Source organism: Notolepis coatsorum (assembly GCF_963971535.1).
Source record: "Notolepis coatsorum genome assembly, chromosome: 11".
Taxonomy (NCBI): domain Eukaryota; kingdom Metazoa; phylum Chordata; class Actinopteri; order Aulopiformes; family Paralepididae; genus Notolepis; species Notolepis coatsorum.
Genome location: NC_140175.1, coordinates 55,789,095 through 55,813,213, shown reverse-complemented (window position 1 = coordinate 55,813,213; position 24,119 = coordinate 55,789,095). Strand labels below are relative to the sequence as shown.

Genomic DNA, 24,119 nt, shown 5'->3' with positions numbered 1-24,119 from the left:
TTGAAAATAATGTGAACTAGTATTTTTGTAATTATTTATTTATCTGTTGCTGTTGTGGATAGGTATATATATTTTTTTATATTGATAGATAACTTATTACATATTAATATGATATTGTAAGGAAGGGGCAGGACCAGATACATTCATTCTGTCCCTTCTCGAAAATAAAACCATTGTCTTGAGCTATGCTGATTATTGTATTTTATTTATTGTTATTTAATTTTTTATTTAGGTTTTGTTCTTTTTGGTTATTACAAATGTGTGTTTGTTTTATGGTTGAAATGTTCGAGATAAATAAACATCAAGTCAAATACATGTTGACTAATCATATCACAATATTTGTCTTATAGTTTTGACTGTATGATGTTATTTTACAGTATATTGTTTTCCAGTACAAATTACTATGTGACATGACATATTTATGTCTTTATCTTTGAATGCAATTATCATAGTGCTATATCATAAACATTTATATATTGTTTGTCTTTAGATACTGTGAAAGGATTTGTTTTGCAACCATACAGTATGTATGTATACAGTATGTATATTATGTATATATCATGGATGGCTGTATAGTAAATATCCATACCATATTTGGTATACCTTCCATCCTTCAAATAATGTAACATATACATGATTCTTCTCTCATGCAGGGTTGTAGATTGTGAAAAGTTCTTCTGTGATCGGGTAGTAGAACAAGGTAAGATAAGAACATCCTACAACCTGCCACTATTTCTCCAATAGTCTTCTGCCATTTTTACACCAGTGGTGGTTCAGGTTGAATTTAGTTTTGTTTCCACATCCATAATTTGGTCCTAGTGTAGCTTGTAGAACTTAAAAATAGTCTTTCAATAATATACTACAATAGAAAACAAGACTAACATTTATTTTTGTTATAGGGAAGATGTGGCTGATTTACCAATACACTGCATGCAATATCTCTTGCCAAAAACTGGGCATCATGAGATCACATCCAATGTACTGCTGAATTGAGTTTTGGTTTGATCGGTTCAAAGTAAAATGAACAAGGACAAAGTTTATGAAGTTAAAGATGCAAATAATTTTGACATTAAAGGGGAACTATTTGACTATTTCTTTCACTATTTGGGCAATTTTACACAATTCCTGTGAGTCTATGGAACATATCTGTAAGGTTTCAAAGAAATTCATTGTTTTGTATTTCTAATCAAGTACTCCAAGCACCACTTTCTGCACTTCAAGATTTCAAGCAATGCGATTTGAGTGACAGACACCCACCTGCATGATTTAAGACTCGATAGCGAGCTATAACGCTAGTTTCTTCTGGCAAATTAGGTAGTATGCCCAACGTAAAGAGAAGCATAACGTTATATTGCATGCACGTCTTATACACTCGACTTTTGACATGTGTCTGAAGAATTTTCTTCGAGAGCTGGGTGCCAACAGATATCCTATTTGGGGGGTCAGTCTGGCAACCCATGTCCCGGGAAGGTGCCGGTGGGCGCTGCAAAAACAAAGCTCTCTCACTCTGTCTAACACACACACACATACACATTAGATTTTCTTGCCGTAATAAACAGAGCTAAGATAGCTAACGTTAGCTGGCTAATTACGACATTTGTACTTACTGATTCGATATTTTCTTTCGGGTCCCGAATACTCGGTACAGCTCCCTTCTTTAGTAATATGCTGGAAATCATCCCAGCATTATAAAGTCCTTGATTCTCAATGTCCTCCTTGCAAAAGTGTGCGGTACACACCCGACTCCGAGCAGTTTGGGACAGCATTCGGCGGTCCAAAACGGGCCCCTTCGGTCTCCAAAAACAAACTTGGCCCATTGCTGGCGGATCACGACATCATCAGGAAATGAATGCCAGGCCATATTCTCTGCTTGGCAGTCAGGAACAGCACAACTGAACATATCTTGCCCGTTTTGCTCATAACGTTTTTAAATGCTAACCCAATGCTAACTCACTGTTAAACTTCGATTCCACGCATTTGCTTGCATACTGCAATCAATAATGGTTGAGTGTGGGTTACAACCATAGAGGGGGCGTAACTATGCAGATGAGAATTCTTCTACATCAGAGGTACGCGTAAGTTTCAGAATGACTTAGTTCAGCGGAGGAGGATCTCGTGACATCTGAACTGGAGGAATGCACGAAAATGAGAATTAGAGACATAGACCCCATTGATACAAACCCACATTGCTAGAAAACAATGCTAAACACTGGAAAATGCCATTTATAAGATAGTTCCCCTTTAAAAGGTATACTTTATTGTCTTCATGAGTGAGTGGGTGAGTGAGTCTATGAGGTGTTTCGCATCTAAAAATATATAAACATAAGATAACATGGTTTATTTTTGTCTGTCAATTATGGAAGGAACTACCAGCACACACAGAAAATGTCCTTGTAATAATTGTATTGCATGGGCAGCATGAGCTTGAGTACTGGTAGTTATTTCTATTATTGTATTCTTCAAGACTGTGCACCCGGTAAGAGATTGTTTAAAATAGTTTGAGTTGTGCTCGCACCCACCTTAATCTACAAATAATTTTTGTCTGTCAACATGAAGCCGCCACCATGAGTACGGACGCAGAGATGGCCGCTTATGGCAAGGCCTCCATTTACCTTCGTAAGCCAGAGGCTGAGAGGCTTGCGGCTCAGACCTCACCCTTTGATGCTAAGTCTGCTGCTTACGTGGCTGATAAGGAGGAGCTGTACCTCAAATGTACCATCCTAAGTAAAGACGGTGCCAAAGTCACTGTAAAAGTGCATGACACTCAGGAGGTAAAGTAGGCTGAAGTGTTTCATACAGAATTCAAAGCAATACAACGTGCAGATGAGTCGGCAAACTGAAATTGTGTTTCTGTATTTCAGGAGAGAACCGTTAAGGAGGATGATGTTCACCCTATGAACCCTCCCAAGTATGACAAAATTGAGGACATGGCCATGATGACCCATCTCAATGAAGCCTCTGTGTTGTATAACCTCAAAGAGCGTTATGCCGCATGGATGATCTATGTAAGATATTCTCAAATATGAGTCAAAGGTGCAATATTAAATAATGACCCTTAAGATAGCCTACTGTAAATATTCTTGAATCTCTATTCCCCTTCAGACCTACTCTGGGCTGTTCTGTGCCACTGTGAACCCCTACAAGTGGCTCCCAGTGTACGACCAGGAGGTCGTAAATGCCTACAGAGGCAAGAAGCGTATGGAGGCCCCACCCCACATCTTCTCTGTCTCTGACAATGCTTTTCAGTTCATGCTTACTGGTATGTCCTGGTCATGAAAATCCTATGAATTATTATTTTTGGTTTGGTTAAACAGATAATAAATATGTATTTGCTTTACCTTTCACAGATAGGGAGAACCAGTCTGTTCTTATCACGTAGGTTTCTCATATTGTTAATAAAAAATATCAATATAATCAAAATTATTGCAATTAGTTTGTGAGTTTCTCTTAATTCAATTATCTATACACAGTGGAGAATCTGGTGCCGGAAAGACTGTGAACACCAAGCGTGTCATCCAGTACTTTGCCACAATCGCAGTGGGAGGTGGAGAGAAGAAGAAAGAATCAAAGATCCAGGTAAAATACTGAGAGAATATACTGAAAATGGAAACCACAGACATTTGAACAAAGAGTGGATTGTTAAAATGTGAAAATGTAACTATAGGGCTCACTGGAGGATCAGATCATTGCAGCCAATCCCTTGCTGGAGAGTTATGGTAACGCAAAGACCGTGAGGAATGACAACTCCTCTCGCTTTGTAAGTTGAATCTTTTATTTTCTATCAAATATAACTTGGGCATTACTTGGTTAAACAATAATAACACTGTTGTGTTCTTCTGAAAAGGGTAAATTCATCAGAATCCACTTCCTCCCAACTGGCAAACTGTCGAGTGCTGATATTGAAACATGTAAGTATAACATTTACTTACCAAATTAAACAAGTGACATTATTAGTAGGCTAGATATTTATTATGACCAAACCTCATAGATCTGCTGGAGAAGTCCAGAGTGAGCTTTCAGCTTCCAGATGAGAGAGGCTACCACATCTTCTACCAGATGATGACCAACCACAAGCCTGAGCTGATTGGTGAGCTGAATAACTGATAACTGATATAACGAATCTTAATTGTCAACAACAATGGTCCATAAACATTTGAGGGAAGCAGATCCAGTCTAACTTATTTGATTCTATGTGTTTCCACACCAGAAATGTGTCTCATCACCAGCAACCCCTATGACTTCCCCATGTGCAGTCAGGGTCATATCACTGTGGCCAGCATTGATGACAAAGCGGAGTTGGATGCCACTGATGTGAGTGATGTGTAGTAATCTACCTACAGATGTTCCAACTTATTATATTATTTTATATGTTTAAATGTTAATTTAAGAATAATTACATTACATATTGCAGTTTCTAAAATTGCCATGAGATGGTAAATGATAGAGATGTGTTACTGTTCTCCCAAACTGGTAAGCAAATGACTGTTTTTACGTTATTTTCATTTTTACGTTACTATTATTATTATTATTATTATTATTTTTTCATTGATCTTAACTGATCACTATGACTTTATTGCTTTTATCGTTATATATGCCTATAATTGTGTACAGCACTTTGAGCTACATGACATGTATGAAAGGTGCTTTATAAATACTTACTTACTTACTTACTTACTTACTTACTATGAATTAACCTGACCCGTCAGATGGTTTGTTACACAGAAGAACCATCTGGGAAGTAAGTAGTTAGCATGAATTTTCAAGATGAAAAGCAAGTCAATACATTGCATTAAAGCAACAGCAATGATCGCTTATCCACTTATACAAAACATTTGAATAAAAAACCTAGCTGGCCTGAAGGAAGCACTAATGGAGCTTAAATTTAGAAGGTCATTTCCACACCACAATTCTAATTGACAAGAAACGTTGCTGACATATCCATCTTTCCTTGCTCTACAAGTGTGCCTTTAACCCCCTAGTCCACAATAAAGCTCTTGGTCACTTGTGTGACAATGTGGTTGACATTCTTATATATTTTTTTCTTTTACTTATTTCAACCTCTTTTCATACAGGATGCTATTGACGTTCTGGGCTTCAATGGTGATGAGAAGAATTATATCTGGAAGCTGACTGGTGCTGTGCTTCACCATGGCAACTTGAAGTTCAAGCAGAAGCAGCGTGAGGAGCAGGCTGAGGCTGATGGCACAGAGGGTGAGTATTAAAACATAGGTTCACTATTTTTCAAACCAGCCCTTATGTTGCTTCCCATCATTTACTGTATAATCATGCATCGCAAAATCTCACTGATAGATTTAGTGTTGAGAAACATACACTGCAGCTTCTCTGTGGACTTATTTAAGTCTAGTTAGACCTTCAAAAAACATGATGAATCTACTTTTTGAACTCACAGTATATGTTTACAGTAAACGTTTGACTGAAACACAAACCATGCTTTCTATCAGGTTATTGACTTAATATTGTAAATCGATTCCCTTGGCTACATCCACGCAAGAAGAAAACATTGTGTTCCTACATTTTTCTCTCCCAAGAGGAAAAACTATAGTTTAATCGAAGTAAGGAAACATTTACAAACTTTTTAGAATTAGCCGTAACTCCAATGGAATACATGTGAGGCAAGATACAAAATTACACTCTGTTAAGTCGAGGGAAAGTGTTCAGCCTGGTCATGATAAATGGGTTCAGATTGGGCAATTATTGGAGGATGCTGCTTATACCTCAAAAACGTACATTCACAATCCATTGTGGTAATTTTTTTCATCTTGTTCTAAAATAACAATATATGATCGTTTGATCAAGTAGGCCTATCATGCAGCATTTTTGGAAGAAAACATTTTCAGTGATACAATCCTGACTTTCACACAGGCACATTTGCCTTGGGCTCTGTTTTTGTTCAAGTATTATATTCCATATGTTGCTTTGCTAGTGTAACTCTATGGCATCATGCTGTCTCTGTTCTATGCTGAACCCTAGGCATTAGGCTATCTCTTTGCTATGCTAGTGTACCCCTATGTCAGTATGCTGTCTCTTTACTATGCTAGTGAAACACTATGGCATTATGCTGTCTTTTTGCTATGCTAAAGTAATAATAATAATAATAATAATAATAATAATAATAATAATAATAATAATAATAATAATAATAATAATAATAATAATAATAATAATAATAATAATAATAATAATAATAATAATAATAATAATAATAATAATAATAATAATAATAATAATAATAATAATAATAATAATAATAATAATAATAATAATAATAATAATAATAATAATAATAATAATAATAATAATAATAATAATAATAATAATAATAATAATAATAATAATAATAATAATAATAATAATAATAATAATAATAATAATAATAATAATAATAATAATAATAATAATACATTTTATTTATATAGCGCTTTTCAACAACCCAAATATGCTGACAATAAGCAAAACAAATGAACAGAGGAACAAAGAACCACATGGAATAAGCAACAGTATGAATACGCAAGCCATAAAACCACGGGTAACACATAACAAAATAAGTCCAGTAGGGGAACAATCAGGTTGGAGGAGGGTGGTTATGGGTAGGGAAGGTTGTATGCTTGGGAGAACAGGTAGGTTTTGAGTCAGGATTTAAAGGTGGAGAGTGAGGGAGAGTCTCTGACAGTCTGATGGAGGGTGTTCCAAAGTCGGGGTGTAGCTCCTGAAATAAAAAAAAAATTATTTAACCTTTATTTATCCAGGCAAGCAATTAAGAACAAATTATTATATACAAAAGCAGCCTGTCCAAAAAGCAAAGGCCTTTTGTCACCAAAACTTTTGAGTTTGGATGACGGGACAGTGAGGGAAGCAGTGGAAGAGGACCGGAGGGAATGGGTGGGGCGGTAAGGGAGAAGGAGGTCAGACACGAAGGGGCGGGGGGGACCAGTCTATGGAGGGCTTTGAAGGAGAGGAGTAGTATTTTGAAGTTTATGCATTCCTTGATCGGGAGCCAGTGCAGAGAGTGGAGGACAGGAGTGATGTGGTGATGGGACCGGCCGGGTGTTGGTGAGGAGGCGGGCAGCTGGATTTTGGACCATCTGAAGTTTATGGAGGGAGCGGGAGGTGATGCCAGTGAGGAGGGAGTTGCAGTAGTCGAGGCGGGATGGTATGAGGGATTCAGCGGCAGGGGGGGAGAGGCAGTGTCTAATTTTGGCTATGTTGCGAAGGTGAAAGTAGGACGTTTTGACGATGGAGCGGACATGGGGGTCGAATGAGAGGGTGGGGTCCAGGATGGCGCAGAGGTTGCGAACTAGGGGGTAAGGGGTGATGGTTGCGTCATTAATGGTGAGTGTGATGGGTCCGGATCTGCTGAGGGTGGTTTTGGTGCAGATGATGAAAAGTTCTGTCTTGTTGCTGTTGAGTTTAAGGAGGTTGTGGGTCAGCCAGGTTTGTAGTTCTGATATGCAGGACTCGATGTGACTGAGGGGTGGGTAAATCTATGGCATTATACTGTCTCTTGGCTATGTTAGTGTAACTCTATGGCATTATTTTGTCTCTTTGCTATGCTAGTGTAACTCTATGGCATTATTATGTCTTTTTACTATGATAGTGAAACTATGGCATTATGCTGTCTCTTTGCTATGCTAGTGTAAGTCTATGGCATTATTTTGTCTCTTTGCTATGCTAGTGTGACTGTGGCCTTATGCTGTCTCTTTGCTATGCTAGTGTAACTCTATGGCATTATTTTGTCTCTCTGCTATGCTAGTGTGACACTATGGCATGAATAGTGAATCCAATATTCCTGGATATTTCTCCTGAATGTGTTTTATACAAATTTCAGAGGCTGACAAAATCGCCTACCTTTTGGGCATTAACTCTGCTGACATGATCAAGGGTCTGTGCTACCCCAGAGTGAAGGTCGGAAATGAGTATGTCACCAAGGGACAGACTGTGCCTCAGGTGAGCAAGATACATTACATCATTCCCCTTCTATGTATTTCACACACAGGTCACAGCAAATATGTTGCTTCACATTTTCCTGTATACGCTATTAACAGAATTTTCAAAGAAACATTTTGGAGAGTGTGTGCAAGTGGCAGACTGACAGCATTGGAGTGCTAATGTAGATACATGCATTTTAATTAAATCAAATCACTTTTTTTAGGTCTATAACTCTGTTATGGCCCTGGCCAAGTCCATCTATGAGAGGATGTTCTTGTGGATGGTCATCCGTATCAACCAGCAGCTGGACACAAAGATGCCAAGATCGTCTTACATTGGTGTGCTGGACATTGCTGGTTTTGAGATATTTGATGTAAGTATGCAATTCTAGCAATTAGGCCTGTCAGTTTATCACATTAATTAGATAAATTAATTACACAGCAAATTATCGCGTTATGAAAATGAACTCGAAATTAATTACAAAAATAATAAAAAAAATAATATTTTATTTTATTTTTTTTGTATCTCATTCATTCCATAAGAACGTAGAATACACATTTACAGACTTTTTTTTAATATGGTCCATTTGCAAGTTCTTGGTATCTGATTCTAGTGACATCTATGGGATCTCAGGGAATGTATTCCCAGTGTCAGAAATACTGTGGGCTAGATCCACAAAGAATGGATTGCACGGTGCAAGTTGCACCCTTAGTTACAATTAATTATGAATTGAAAACGGGGGACCCTGATGTAAACAAGACGAAAGTCTTTATCTGGTCTGCATCCACTTAACAATTGTGTGTATTGAGCTGTACTGTATTGTACCCATTCTGCAATCTGTTAATAAAGTTTTCATTCAATCAATCTGCGTGGTGATTGATTGAATGAACATTTTATTTTGAGTAAATTGTAATGAACCAAATGAGAATATCAATAAAAGAAATGTTATCTTTGACTGTGAATAACACCATACTCAAATTGACCAGACCTGAAAAATCTAAGCAAATTAATAGATGGAAGATGATTAAACAGAAGGTTTTGTAGATACAGTACTGAATTCTGCCATCCGGACACATGCAATTTGAAATATGATTATAGAATATAGAATATCAGGCATAAAATGGTTATGCGATTAAAATGCGATTAATTAGATTAATTAATTACAAATCCTGTAATTAATTTGATACATTTTTTTAATCGCCTGACAGCACTAATAGCAATATATGGACTGCCTAATTTCATGGAAAGACATTTCCTCAAGTAATGTAGGAGATTAGGCTAATATATTTCCCCCCACTGACAGTACAACAGCATGGAGCAGCTTTGCATCAACTTCACCAATGAGAAACTGCAACAGTTCTTCAACCACACCATGTTTGTCCTGGAGCAAGAGGAGTACAAGAAGGAGGGTATTATCTGGGAGTTCATTGACTTCGGCATGGACTTGGCTGCCTGCATTGAGCTCATTGAGAAGGTAGGCTACACCATAACGTTGTGACTTATTAAAATATTCCTTAGAATGCCACAAGGTGTGTCTAAATGATCTGTATATCTCTTTTCCACTTTTATAAAGCCCATGGGCATCTTCTCCATCCTTGAAGAGGAGTGCATGTTCCCCAAGGCTTCTGACTCGAGCTTCAAGAACAAGCTGTATGACCAACATATGGGCAAGAACATAGCATTTGAGAAGCCTAAACCCGGCAAGGGCAAAGCTGAGGCCCACTTCTCCATGGTCCACTATGCTGGAACTGTGGATTACAACGTCACTGGATGGCTGGACAAGAACAAGGATCCATTGAACGATTCGGTGATGCAGCTTTACCAGAAGTCTTCCGTTAAACTGCTGCCTGTACTGTATCCTGCTGTAGTTGAAGGTACGTCATTATGAGAAATGAACTTTTAAGTGTGATTATTCAAATTCTCACTTTGGTCTAAGAGACAATTATCTGAACTTCTAAGTACCCTCTGTCATACAACATGTATTTTCAATACTATCAATTAAATTACATTGTCCAACAACCAGCATAATTCGATTTAGATAATAATGTTGAATCTATAAACTGAAAATGTATTATCAAATCAATAGAGACTGGTGGCGCAAAGAAGGGAGGCAAGAAGAAGGGTGGCTCCATGCAGACTGTGTCCTCCCAGTTCAGGGTAAGATCTAACAACAACACTGTGACTTTTTGGAATTAAATACAAATATTTGCTTTTCATGGTTTTCATGGTTTTGATATGTATCTACAGGAGAATTTGGGCAAGCTGATGACCAACTTGAGGGCCACCCATCCTCACTTTGTGCGTTGCCTGATTCCCAATGAGTCAAAGACTCCAGGTACAGTTAACATAATGTTTGTGTCTTATTATGATGTGCTTTAGTGATTTAGTGTAGTGTAGTGGTAATGGGTCATTACATTGTCGTAATAATCATGACAAAATCTTCTCTGTAGGTTTGATGCAGAACTTCCTGGTTATCCACCAGCTGAGGTGTAATGGTGTACTGGAGGGTATCAGAATCTGCAGAAAGGGATTCCCCAGCAGAATTATCTATGCTGACTTCAAGCAGAGGTATCCATTAACTCTCAACAAACTTTGAAACGTACAACTACAACTAAAGTGCTGAACATGACCATGAACTCTTTCACAAAAGGTACAAAATACTGAATGCCAGTGTCATCCCTGATGGTCAGTTCATGGACAACAAGAAGGCCTCTGAGAAGCTGCTTGGTTCAATTGATGTGGAACACGAAGATTACAAGTTTGGGCACACTAAGGTAAAGAAAATACTAAATGTTGAACTTAATTTGATAGCATGGCCTGAGATAAGTCTCAATACTGACTGTATGGAGGGTGTCCAGTATAACCTGATATACTGGACCAGATAATTACATATAAATTATTGTCTTAATATATAAAACAAATCGTCGTATTTACATGCCGAATCCAATTAGACTAAGACATTTGTGAGTCGGGTACAGCCCTAGTAAATGGACTGCAATTATATAGCGCTTTTAACCAAAGTGCTTTACAATGTATGCCTCATAAATTATGTAACCAGACCAAGGGCAATCACACCAGGTTTGTTTAGTCCAGTTGAATGGAATGCTGGATAATTTACCCCCTTGATTCATTTGGGTTGGTGTGAACACCGGAATCAAACAACCACATCCTGGTCCACCTGTTTGAGGTGGTCTCAGTCTGCTTCCAAGGAAACCCTGGAGTGGTTTGTTTGATGTGTGAAAGCAATCTGAAAAATATACCTGAAAAACTGAACATAATAAGCTGATTGGACAGTTTTCCATGTATTTCCAAATATACACTAATCACAATGTTATTATATTATTAAAATAGCCATATAATGCTGTGATACTAAACCTTGCATGCATACTTCAGATCACAGTATTGTATAAGTAATACCAAAAAAAACGTGTCAGAGGAAAGCAACGGTGGTGATTGGAGGGTCAAGAAAAGAGGGTGAAGACTGGGAAAGATCAATTGAAAAAAAAAGTTATTATATTATATAGGTTCATTAGCATTCAAAATGATGTCCAATGTTTGTTTTATAATTGGCAATATGAAACAAAAGCAAAATAATACAAGCTGCCAAAATAATTAAAATTTCACTTTTGATTCAGACAATTTCAAACAAACTTAGGTGTGAACGCAACCTACGTTTGGATTATCCTAAATTAGATTTTTTTTACATTGTTGGAGATTATTAAGAAGTGAATGGCATCTATAGGTAGGGAAAGGAATCACATGATAGCTGTTTCATTGATAATGTCATCTATGAAAAATCCATGCCTGAGTTTTATAAAAAAAATGCTGTCATTATCTCATGAATAAAAACCAACAAAGTCATATATGAATATGTCATTTATCTTGTCTCTTATTCAGGTGTTCTTCAAAGCTGGTCTGCTGGGTGTCCTTGAAGAGATGAGAGATGAGAAGCTGGCTAGTCTGGTCAGAATGACTCAGTCTCTTTGCCGTGGTTTCCTCATGAGGAGGGAGTTTGTGAAGATGACGGCGAGAAGGCATGTTGAAAACAGCCACATTCTAAATACATTGTTATGTTAAAAACATGCTAAAATGAATTTATTATATAACAGCAACTATTTTTTTCACAGGGAAGCTGTTTATACTATCCAATACAACATCCGCTCATTCATGAATGTCAAACACTGGCCATGGATGAAGGTTTACTACAAGATCAAGCCTCTTCTTGTCTCTGCTGAGACTGAGAAGGAGCTGGCTAACATGAAGGAGAACTATGAGAAGATGACGACAGACCTGGCCACTGCTCTGGCTAAGAAGAAGGAGCTGGAGATGAAGATGGTGTCTCTTCTCCAAGAGAAGAATGATCTGTCGCTGCTAGCGGCATCTGTAAGTAGACTTCAACTGTCTAGAAACTGTTGATGTAAATTATAAACTGTCTTGCTGTTTTTGTCATATAGAGAATAATATTATCATTTTTATTGTGCCCTAGGAATCAGATAATCTGTCAGATGCTGAGGAGAGATGTGAGGGACTTATCAAGAGTAAGATCCAGCTTGAGGCCAAACTCAAAGAGACAACTGAGAGACTGGAAGATGAGGAGGAAATGAATGGTGAGCTGACTGCCAAGAAGAGGAAACTGGAGGATGAATGCTCTGAGCTCAAGAAGGACATTGATGACCTGGAGCTCACCTTGGCCAAAGTGGAGAAGGAGAAACATGCCACTGAGAATAAGGTTAATAAGTATTCTCTCTAGCTAAATGATCAAACAATAACAAGATGATCATTCATTTTTGATAACATGATTTGTTTTCCTTATTCAGGTGAAGAACCTGACTGAGGAGATGGCTGCTCAGGATGAGAGTGTTGGTAAGCTGACAAAGGAGAAGAAAGCCCTCCAAGAGGCACATCAGCAGACTCTTGATGACCTGCAAGCAGAGGAAGACAAAGTCAACACTCTGACCAAGGCCAAGACCAAGCTTGAGCAGCAAGTGGATGATGTGAGTTATGAGTTCTATCAAAATGTTGAAGAAAACAAGCAGGACATTTTAGATGAGCTGTCACCAATTTGTCATCAGGAAATGTTACATTTACAGTTTCTTGCTGCCTGGAAATGCTTTAACCTGAACACTGGCCATTATCTTTATGCAATTATGTAATTGGCGGACCAGTGTTGTAGACTAATGATAGCTGGATATATGTACAAAGTCCTATGTCGAAGGGACTCTGGAGTGTACAATGTATTGCTTTTCAACATTGAACATTAGCGCCACCATCTGGGTGATTGGTGTGATATTTAGAGTGAGAAAATCTTTGTGGCAAATGTAATAATGTCTATTAGGGCTGACCCCTATTAATCGATTAGTCGACTAATCGGTCGAAAGGAGCCGTAGTCGACTGGCCAACCTCTTAGTCGAATATAATATAATAAATAAAAATAAAAATTAATATTTATATATTTTTTTATATCATTCTTTCCAAAAGAAAAGAGGCCTAGAAGTGTGGCTAACGCTAATGGCACGCATACCAGAGGCTAACTGCCTACGAAAACAGGCACAGAGGCACTGAAAGAGGATTTCACCTATCTAATGAACACACTAGACAAATATCAAGATGTATCCATCATTGGACCAATTGCATGCTTTTGCAGAGGACAAGAAGCCTTCAGTCGACTCCTTCAGACATTAAGCATCCCCCACAGCCCGTATGGAATGATACAAAATAAAAAAATAAATAAAAAAAGTTTAAAAATATTATATATATATATATCTTTTTTTTAAGTCGACCAATAGTCGACTAACGGCAAATTTTGGCCAATCCTAGTCGACCATCCAAATCCTTAGTCGGGGACAGCCCTACTATTATATGATTGTTCTGAATATCACCATCATGTGACGATTCACACAAACCTTTGGACATCTCTTTACTATCATGGAGCAAGCATGTGTGTCAAGTGTGGTGTCACTTCCTGTTTACAATGCATTTTTCCAAATTCGATTAGGAGTAGCCATCATACATAAAGACCTAGAAACTTTCAGAAATACACATTTCAAGAAGCTGTGCTCTAGATGCCACACAGCAAGCATTGTGAGAATCGGGTGAATAGTCAGGCTTGGTGGAGTAGTGGAAAGATTCTAAATGGCAGAAAATGCAATATGGCAGACATGGGTCATCCTAGTGGTGAAGTTGTAGAAAAAGGATAGCTTGGATGAGCACAAAGTCTAGTGTCAATCAGATGTACAGTGTTTATCTTTGAATATTTGGCCACGATCTGATCAACTGGTATGAAATGTGATGTGATGCGTTGACACACCAATATCTATCATTATGTCTTGGCAAACTATTTATTTACATTTTGGGACGGTCCAACCGATAGACAAACGTATAGGCCCTACTAGCTGCTTGGTTGCATCTAAAAATCCTATTGTTGACCCATTTCTAAACTTAAATTCACAGCTTGAAGGTTCTCTGGAGCAAGAGAAGAAGCTCCGCATGGACCTTGAGAGAACCAAGAGGAAGCTTGAAGGTGACCTGAAACTGGCTCAAGAATCCATCATGGATCTAGAGAATGACAAGCAGCAGTCTGACGAGAAGATCAAGAAGTAATATAGATTGGGTTTCACTTATATACTATATATTTTCTCATGCATGAAATAATATACAGTGTGTGAAGATGAGGTACTGTAGATACACTCAGATATATGACTATACTGTTTTTTCTTATGAATCTTATAGGAAGGACTTTGAAACTGCCCAGCTGCTTAGCAAGATTGAAGATGAGCAGTCCCTGGGTGCTCAGCTTCAGAAGAAGATCAAGGAGCTGCAGGTGAGTACGATTATATTTGACTTCTTCCATACAACATATTCGCCAAACATTCGATTCTGATTGTCTGAGAGTATGGCATTTATTAATTAAATCCACCAAAGTAGTGCCAATAAGTAGTTGCTGTTCTGAATCAATTCCCAAATTTACAACAGAACTGATTACTATTGATTTTCAATTGTACTTTACCCTTGCAATGACATTCAGTAACAAGAGAGTGCCACAATCTAGGCAAGATACAAGATACTTTATTATTGCCATACAACAGTGTTGGTACAAATAATTTTGTTATGATGCAATGTCCCAGTCCAAAACCACCAAGGCAAAATGTGTAGTTGTTTGCTGGAACATTAACAGTAAAAGAAAATGTCCATTGCATACAGTAGGAACCGAATGTTTATGACAAAATTGTGTTCCATACATTAGTTAGATATTCAGGTATTGCCAGGAAAACAGAGATATCACTACGATTTAATTTTCCAAAGTCAAAAAGACCATTTCCAGGTTTTTGTGGAAATTATATTATTTGATGGAGTTACAATTGAAATGCCCTTTGTGCAGAGTGTAATATGTGACACCTCTGTGTTGTGACATTAAAGAGTGCTACACCTGGCTGCTCCTTCATTTTCCTTCAATGAACCTATTGTCAAACTTATGAATTGCAATCATTTATCATATTAATTTTAAATCAATTAAAGGCCCGTATTGAAGAGCTGGAGGAGGAGATTGAGGCTGAACGTGCTGCTCGTGCCAAGGTTGAGAAGCAGAGAGCTGACCTCTCCAGGGAACTGGAGGAGATCAGTGAGAGGCTTGAGGAGGCTGGTGGAGCCACTGCCGCTCAGATTGAGATGAACAAGAAGCGTGAGGCTGAGTTCCAGAAGCTGCGTCGTGACCTTGAGGAGTCCACCCTGCAGCATGAAGCCACCGCATCTGCTCTCCGCAAGAAGCAGGCTGACAGTGTTGCAGAGCTGGGAGAGCAGATCGACAACCTCCAGCGTGTCAAGCAGAAGCTGGAGAAGGAGAAGAGTGAATACAAGATGGAGATTGATGACCTCTCCAGCAACATGGAAGCTGTTGCTAAGGCCAAGGTATACTAATCTACATGCACATATACATTCATGTGTAGAACACATGCCTAAAAAAATTACACAACCCTTTCAATGTGATTAACAGGGAAATCTTGAGAAGATGAGCCGCACCCTTGAGGACCAACTTAGTGAACTGAAGGCCAAAAGCGACGAGAGTGTGCGCCAGATAAATGATATCGGCGGTCAGAGAGCAAGACTACTGACTGAGAATGGTGAGGTTCTTTTTTTTCTCTAGTCTTTATTTTTTACTCAAATGTATATAAAATAAATCAAATTTCAAAACCAGGTGAGTTTGGGCGTCAGCTTGAAGAGAAAGAAGCGCTTGTCTCCCAGTTGACCAGAGGCAAGCAGGCCTTCACTCAGCAGATTGATGAGCTGAAGAGGCAGGTTGAGGAGGAGGTTAAGGTGAGGAGAATGCTCTTAAAAATGTATGACAGATTTTTTTCTTTGAATTATTATTGTCTCTAATTAAATTATTTCAATAACCTTTTTAGGCCAAGAATGCCCTTGCCCATGGTGTTCAATCAGCCCGCCATGACTGTGACCTGCTGAGGGAGCAGTTTGAGGAGGAGCAGGAGGCCAAGGCTGAGCTGCAGCGTGGAATGTCCAAGGCCAACAGTGAGGTAGCCCAGTGGAGGGCCAAGTATGAAACTGATGCTGTCCAGCGCACAGAGGAGCTTGAGGAGGCAAAGTAAGTCAATATTGTTCTTTTTTACTGTCCATCTCAACACACATAGTTAATTACATTTCATAACATTGTTACATTTAATAATTGTTCACCAGGAAAAAGCTGGCCCAGCGCCTTCAGGAGGCTGAGGAGCAGATTGAGGCTGTAAACTCCAAGTGTGCCTCTCTGGAGAAGACCAAACAGAGACTCCAGGGTGAGGTGGAGGACCTCATGATTGATGTGGAGAGGGCCAATGGTCTGGCTGCCAACCTTGACAAGAAGCAGAGGAACTTTGACAAGGTACATTGATATTCAATACTTTAACTAAGGACATGTATTGAGAATGTTAGCCTCCAAATACTAGGTTACATTTATTTATATGACTTTGCAGGTCCTGGCAGAGTGGAAGCAGAAGTTCGAGGAGGGCCAGGCAGAGCTGGAGGGAGCTCAGAAAGAGGCTCGTTCTCTCAGCACTGAGGTATTCAAGATGAAGAACTCCTATGAGGAGGCTCTGGATCAGCTGGAGACCCTGAAACGCGAGAACAAGAACCTGCAGCGTGAGTCCATTAAGTAAAAGAACTGTCACTTAATACCACGATAGATGTAGATGAATACACTAGCTAGGAAGGCTGACATTTAGTATTTCTAATTCCTGTTTTGTGGCATCTACAGAGGAGATCTCAGACCTGACTGAACAGATTGGTGAGACTGGAAAGAGCATCCATGAGCTGGAGAAGGCCAAGAAGACAGTGGAAACTGAGAAATCAGAGATCCAGACAGCCCTTGAGGAAGCTGAGGTAAATATTATCTTAGATATCTCTACATTATAATAATGTTATTTTGTTTGTAAACGTAGTTTTTACAGTTAATCAAATAATGTAGTATGTATGCAGTATATCCAATATTATATTCGGAGGTGAACCACGATTATATATTGCATGTATTTTTAGGGAACTCTGGAACATGAAGAGTCCAAGATTCTGCGTGTCCAGCTGGAGCTCAACCAGATTAAGGGTGAGGTTGACAGGAAGCTGGCAGAGAAAGATGAGGAGATGGAGCAGATCAAAAGGAACAGCCAGAGGGTGACTGACTCCATGCAGGGCACTCTGGATTCTGAGGTCAGGAGCAGGAATGATGCCCTGAGAATCAAGAAGAAGATGGAGGGAGACCTGAATGAGATGGAGATCCAGCTAAGTCATGCCAACCGCCAGGCTGCTGAGGCCCAGAAGTCGCTGAGGAATGTTCAGGGACAGCTCAAGGTACTGAATGAGGAACTTTTTTGTATTACGCTGTCACTGTATAGTCCTCTATATGCTTATTAATCAGTGATCCAATATATGAAAGGTTGATATGTATGGCACACCCTTAATTGTTGTTTATATGTAGCCACATTCTGATCTTTTGTGATCATTTCAGTCACCTATGTCTTTTAACATCAGGATGCCCAACTGCACCTTGATGATGCTCTCAGAGCACAGGAAGACCTGAAGGAGCAGGCTGCCATGGTTGACCGTAGAAATGGACTCATGGTGGCTGAGATCGAGGAGCTGAGAGCTGGTCTGGAGCAGACAGAAAGAGGCCGCAAAGTGGCTGAGCAGGAACTGGTGGACGCCAGTGAGCGTGTTGGACTGCTGCACTCTCAGGTAAACAAACAACATTATCTGATCATGTGTTTCTTTGGGTTATGTGTGAGCCATCCTTGACACCCTTATCTGTATATCTGTTTTTCTTTTAGAACACCAGCCTTCTGAACACCAAGAAGAAGATTGAGACTGACCTGGTCCAAGTCCAGGGTGAAGTAGATGACAGTGTTCAGGAAGCCAGGAATGCAGAGGAGAAGGCCAAGAAGGCAATCACTGATGTGGGTTTACATTTCATATGATAGTTTCTTTATGCCCAAGAAGGTCATCACTGGTGATTTGGTTTATTCATGTCATTTCAGTCAACAATGTAACATTTTCTCATGACATTTCTAGTGAATACAAATTATTTATCTTATAGGCTGCCATGATGGCTGAGGAGCTGAAGAAGGAGCAGGACACCAGCTCTCACCTGGAGAGGATGAAAAAGAACCTGGAAGTCACAGTCAAGGACCTGCAACACCGCCTGGATGAGGCTGAGAATCTGGCCATGAAGGGGGGCAAGAAGCAGCTCCAGAAACTCGAATCCAGGGTAAGATCAAATAATAGCCACTTGTCAAGATATATATTGTTGAACTAATGTAGTAATCTGTACAATTACAGAGAAAAGTTGATTCTTAATATTTTATTCAATTCTGAAGGTGCGTGAGCTGGAAGGAGAGGTTGAGGCTGAGCAGAGACGTGGAGTAGATGCTGTTAAAGGTGTCCGCAAATACGAGAGGAGAGTGAAGGAACTCACCTACCAGGTATGTCATGTTCACATTCATGACAAGCTGGTCATCATTAGTGTTTCTTTTGACTGAAGGAAAATATTGAACGATTGCTACCGCATTTAGCTGATTCATTTGAATTCCTTGCTTCCATTAGACTGAGGAGGACAAGAAGAATGTTGCCAGGCTGCAAGATCTTGTCGACAAGCTGCAGCTCAAGGTTAAGACCTACAAGAGGACGGCTGAGGAAGCGGTACGTTTTTTTAAGTCAAAATGCTCTACTTGTCTTTCTTTAGGCTTTTCATTCTACTCTTAGTATTCCTAAGTAATACTGATCTATGAAACTTTCACAGGAGGAGCAGGCCAATGGTCACCTGTCCAAGTGCAGGAAGGTTCAGAATGAGCTGGAGGAGGCTGAGGAGCGTGCTGATATTGCTGAGTCCCAGGTCAACAAGCTGAGAGCTACCCGTGACTCTGGCAAGGTAATGTGAATATGTTATCTGTGAACATTCATCCAGTGAATTTTAAGTATGATAAGACTCAAAACATTCCATTTGATATTGTCTCAATATCTTTATCTTTTACAGGGAAAAGAAGCTGCTGAATAAGCCTCCTAATCTGGAAAATTATATTATTATATATTGTACAGTAATATGACAACATTATCTACTGTACATCAATAAATGTTGCTTAAAAATTTATTTGTGTATTCTTTGTTTCATTACCATGTCCAAACCAAGTGACCAAATTTCTTGGTGAAGCACAAATTATTATATTATATTATATATTCAATTATATTTTATAAACATCCCCAAGGCTGCAACACCCCCATTCCTCCCAGCTGTCAGGCTCCTCATTCGCTTCCATTCATTTTGGGGACCATGTTTTTAATATCATACTTCTGAAGTATAAACAAACTATACTGCTGTGACGATTTCAATTAAACAGACCATTCTGAGACAACTGTACAAGCAAAACTGTACATTGGGATATCTAACATGTATTTACCACCTTCCTCTGCACGAGGCCACAGATGGGTTTTATGTAACACAAGGACAATGAATGAAAACTTTATTTAACAGATTGCAGAATGGGTACAATACAGTATGGCTCAATACACACAATTGTTAAGGGGATGCAGACCAGAGAAAGACGTTTGTCTTGTTTACATCAGGGTCCCCCATTTTCAATTCATACCTAAGAGAGGAGAGGAGAGGAGAGGAGAGGAGAGGAGAGGAGAGGAGAGGAGAGGAGAGGAGAGGAGAGGAGAGGAGAGGAGAGGAGAGGAGAGGAGAGGAGAGGAGAGGAGAGGAGAGGAGAGGAGAGGAGAGGAGAGGAGAGGAGAGGAGAGGAGAGAGGAGGAGTTGGGTACACAAGTTCCCAATGCATTGTCCCCGTGGAATTATGCCCCCCCCCCCCCTCCCCTTGTGGTCCTTGGGGGCTACCTGGTGCCCGCCGGAACCGTGTTGGTGTATTACACACGCAAGGCCACATCGGGCCAATTAATTCATAATCACACAGCTACTAATATATATATATATGTATTTTAAATCCACTCACCACACAACAGCTTAAGCAGTGACCGATCTCATCTTCCATTGAATATTGCAGCTTCTCCATCGTGACAAGTCCAGAGACACGTTCTTTTATGGGAGGTTTGGGGGGGGAAGGCAGCACATTAATTTTATTCCCTCGCGCTCTCGTCCCCCCGCCCCCCCCCTCCTCACGAGCTCCATGTAACGCGGAATTGAAGTGGTCTATGCCATGTCGCGCAGCTCCTCTCTGATTGAGTCTCAGACCGTTGAGGGCTGTCAATCATTCAACCCGCGTTCGTGAGTAGCGTGCGCAAATCTGCACGGGCGGGGCTTAGATGACTCAAAATAGCCTATTTTGATTGAATAATAGAATAAAAAGATCAACCCGTGCAGGGAAAGTTGCACTTGAGTGATTGACAGCTCGCATTACTGCAGTCAGGAGCAGGCCTGATCAGAGAGCTCAGAGCTGTCACCATTTTTGAAGAAAAAAAATCACTGGCATTTTTTTACAGAGGAAAACATTTCCAAAAAAAAAAAAAAAAAAAATAAAAAATAATAATAATAATAATAATAATAATAATAATAATAATAATAATAATAATAATAATAATAATAATAATAATAATAATAATAATAATAATAATAATAATAATAATAATAATAATAATAATAATAATAATAATAATAATAATAATAATAATAATAATAATAATAATAATAATATTAATAATAATAATAATAATAATAATAATAATAATAATAATAATAAAAATATATATATATGTAAATTAATAATAATTATGAGTGAATTTGTGCTTCAGGTGTTGTCATTGAATAACCTCCACTGGTCCAAACTAAGATTTTCAAAGATTTGCTTTGGTGGTCTGTCAAAGCTTCCCTGTTAGCTATACGTACATGCAGGGGTGCAGTGCTCATGCCACCACCTTTCTGAGCAGAAGCATGAAAAATGCGTTCACAACTTTCACTCAACTCATCGTGCCGTGCGCCAAGTACTGGTACTCACCTGGCTACTTGCCTTTGCATAACAATAGCATAACAAAGAACGAGAAGAGCAAAACCAAAATACAAGCCCTGTACCAATTGGTGGGGGTTTGCTTGAGCTGTTGAACCTCTCACTATGTGACAAATGCTCCCGACTGGAAGGATGAGACATTTCTTAAATTGTGCTTCAGAAGGAAACTGTCCTTCTGTAAACTGTAAGTTACATTGGTAATTTAGTTTGTATTTACTTTTCTAGTTTAAGTTAATTCAATTAAAGAAATTGTAACTACAATGTTTCTACAATTACATTTAAATCTTCAACCATATCTGTTGACAATATAATTTCTTTATATATTGAATGCTACATCCTGCTACCTTTTTCAGCTTCTCTATTTCAAGGCAATATTTACAAAAACTAAACTAAAACTAGTAATTTCCTATACAAACATGTTTCCTACAATTTTGCAGAATAATCATTCTAATCATAATGCTGGTCGGAGCTGTTATGTGCGCACATGAGGGAACATTTATGCGCATGCCCACACGCGGGAGTGCAGGTGCACGTGACGTCATTAAAACACAGTACAACCACTTATGAAATCACCACTGCACCACTGCGTACATGCTATTCTAGGCTAAGAATAACTGCTATTCTAGGCTAAGAATGACACAAATAGTGAGCATACAACGCAGGCCCTCGGTCACTGATAGCTGACTTTAGACTGGACTTCACAGTTAAATTCATCATTTAATACTAGAAGCTCCAGGCTTTCAACACTTGTCCTGCAATCAGCGCGCACCAGAGGTGTCATGAGTGCCCACTATTTCCTTTACATATCTGCCTCAACAGCACTGATACACATACACTAAACCTAGTAACTATCTATGAAACTATAATATAGTCTATGCTAAATACTATATTTTTATAACCAGGTATAGTAGATGAAGAAGTCAGTCAGCATCCACTCTCACTATTCCTCTTCGTAGCCAAAACAGAGAAATTGATGATTTACGGTTCAGTGCCATGATAAACGTGCATACTTTTTTCTATGAACATAAACATCCATCTGTGCTGTTAATGCTGGTAATGATTTTTTTCAAAATAAATGAATAATTATTCATTAAAATAACATTATTGGGCGGCTAGGTGGTGTAGTGGGCAGGGCGCTCACCACCAATGCGGAAAACGCTGGGTTCGAGCCCAGCTCTCCACATTGCTATCAGCTTGGCTGGTCGTTCATACTAACACAATTGGCAGTGTTAGGGGTGGGAAAGCTGATGGGTGGGTCCTGGTCGTTGTAAACAGCGACTCCTACAGTTCGGTCGGGGCGCCTGCTCAGCGAGGATAGGATCTAAGGGGGGTAGTGTGATCCTTCCACACGTTACACCCTCTCAGTGAGAGTCCGCGCTGCCAGGTGAAAAAGAAGCGGTTGATTGGCTACACGTGTGTCGGAGGAAGCACGTGATAGCCTCCACTCTCCCAGAGCGACTGTGGGGGGTAGGTGCGCAGTGACCAGGAAGGGGATTGGGAATTGGCATAACGACTAACATTGTGATGGGAGAAAAAGATCAAAAAAATAAATAAAAGAAAATAACATTATTTAGTCTGTCCCTCAGTAACCCTCAACCCCGTTACACTGAGCATTCTCCCTCCACAAAAAGAATGGTTCAATCCATAGAAGCATGTGAAACGGGAAGTGGCAACTTTGAAGTGTTTTGGAAAACACAACACCAGAAACAGGCAAGTAGCTACCTCATTGTACTATGTTTTCAGTAATTTATCTTGTAATATTATGGTAGTCAAGCACAGGGCCGCCTCAGGGGGTGTCCGAGCAGTGCGGTCGCACAGGGCCTCGCGGGAAGGGGGGCCTTGCACAAAAAAAAAGAAAAAAAAAGAAAAAGAAAATATTTTTTATTTATTCTTTTTTTATTTATTTATTTTATTTTATTTTAATTTTTTTGAGGCCCCCCCTTCCCACGAGGCCCCTTTTCATCACAGACCTAAAATCTAGTTTTGCTTATATGCTTATATATTTCACATTAGACACGTTTGTAGAATGTGTCTGACTTGTTCCTGGCTCTGCGGCTCTGCAGACTGCAGATACACTATTGGAGCTCTGGGGCTCTGCAGCAGACATACTATTGGTTTCAACGAAAGGAGGGGTTACATGTGTACAGTCGGCCGGCGTGCGTCAGCTGCGTCTGACTATTTCGCGCGTGCAGCATTGGAGGTTATGCCAGCCAAGACGAAGAGGATGGTGGTTCGGCAGATGGACTGAAGATGAAAGTTGTTGCATGTTAGAAAGTTCAGTCAAGCTAGCCATGTTGGCTTAGCTAAAGGCAGGGAGAGCTAGTTAGCTTTAGCTATGTTATATAATATCGAGTGCTAACGTGTGGGTCAGTCGGGATAGCCATGTCGGCTAGTAGCTTAGCTAAAGGCTAACTAGCGTTAGCTAACCTAGAGAGAGCGCGTGCAGCATTGTTATGCCAAGATGAAGAGGACGGTCATTCGGCAGATGAACTTCGTCAACTCCACGCGGTTGTCTCCATCCTCTTGGACGTTTGGTGAGTTTTTAATGCACTCTATTCTATTCCCGCCGTGGAGATATCTCTCTCTCTCTCTCTCTTTCGGGCCGGCTAGCTATCGTGGCTACGTTATGTTGGCTAACGTTATGTGGAGCCAGCGGGCCGGCTAGCTATCGTAGCTGACGTT

General features: G+C 39.5%; 1 protein-coding gene across 1 annotated transcript; it reads left to right on the top strand.

Annotated features, from left to right (window-relative positions):
• Nucleotides 1-2,564: 2,564 nt before the first annotated feature.
• On the top strand, nucleotides 2,565-19,477 carry LOC311237310 (myosin heavy chain, fast skeletal muscle-like; the record flags this gene model as incomplete). The annotated part of the gene is made up of 39 exons (XM_084325126.1): nucleotides 2,565-2,771; nucleotides 2,862-3,005; nucleotides 3,103-3,259; nucleotides 3,348-3,375; nucleotides 3,471-3,576; nucleotides 3,665-3,757; nucleotides 3,845-3,908; nucleotides 3,989-4,087; nucleotides 4,208-4,311; nucleotides 5,073-5,211; nucleotides 7,847-7,965; nucleotides 8,171-8,320; nucleotides 9,251-9,421; nucleotides 9,521-9,821; nucleotides 10,034-10,104; nucleotides 10,195-10,282; nucleotides 10,398-10,515; nucleotides 10,598-10,721; nucleotides 11,845-11,981; nucleotides 12,075-12,330; nucleotides 12,434-12,676; nucleotides 12,765-12,941; nucleotides 14,398-14,543; nucleotides 14,677-14,767; nucleotides 15,463-15,852; nucleotides 15,938-16,064; nucleotides 16,139-16,257; nucleotides 16,347-16,543; nucleotides 16,636-16,819; nucleotides 16,911-17,076; nucleotides 17,192-17,316; nucleotides 17,470-17,778; nucleotides 17,959-18,162; nucleotides 18,255-18,380; nucleotides 18,521-18,691; nucleotides 18,801-18,905; nucleotides 19,027-19,122; nucleotides 19,223-19,351; nucleotides 19,457-19,477. 39 exons carry the CDS (start codon nucleotides 2,565-2,567, stop codon nucleotides 19,475-19,477), a joined length of 5,802 nt encoding a protein of 1,933 aa, XP_084181252.1.
• Between the last annotated feature and the right edge of the window lie 4,642 nt (nucleotides 19,478-24,119).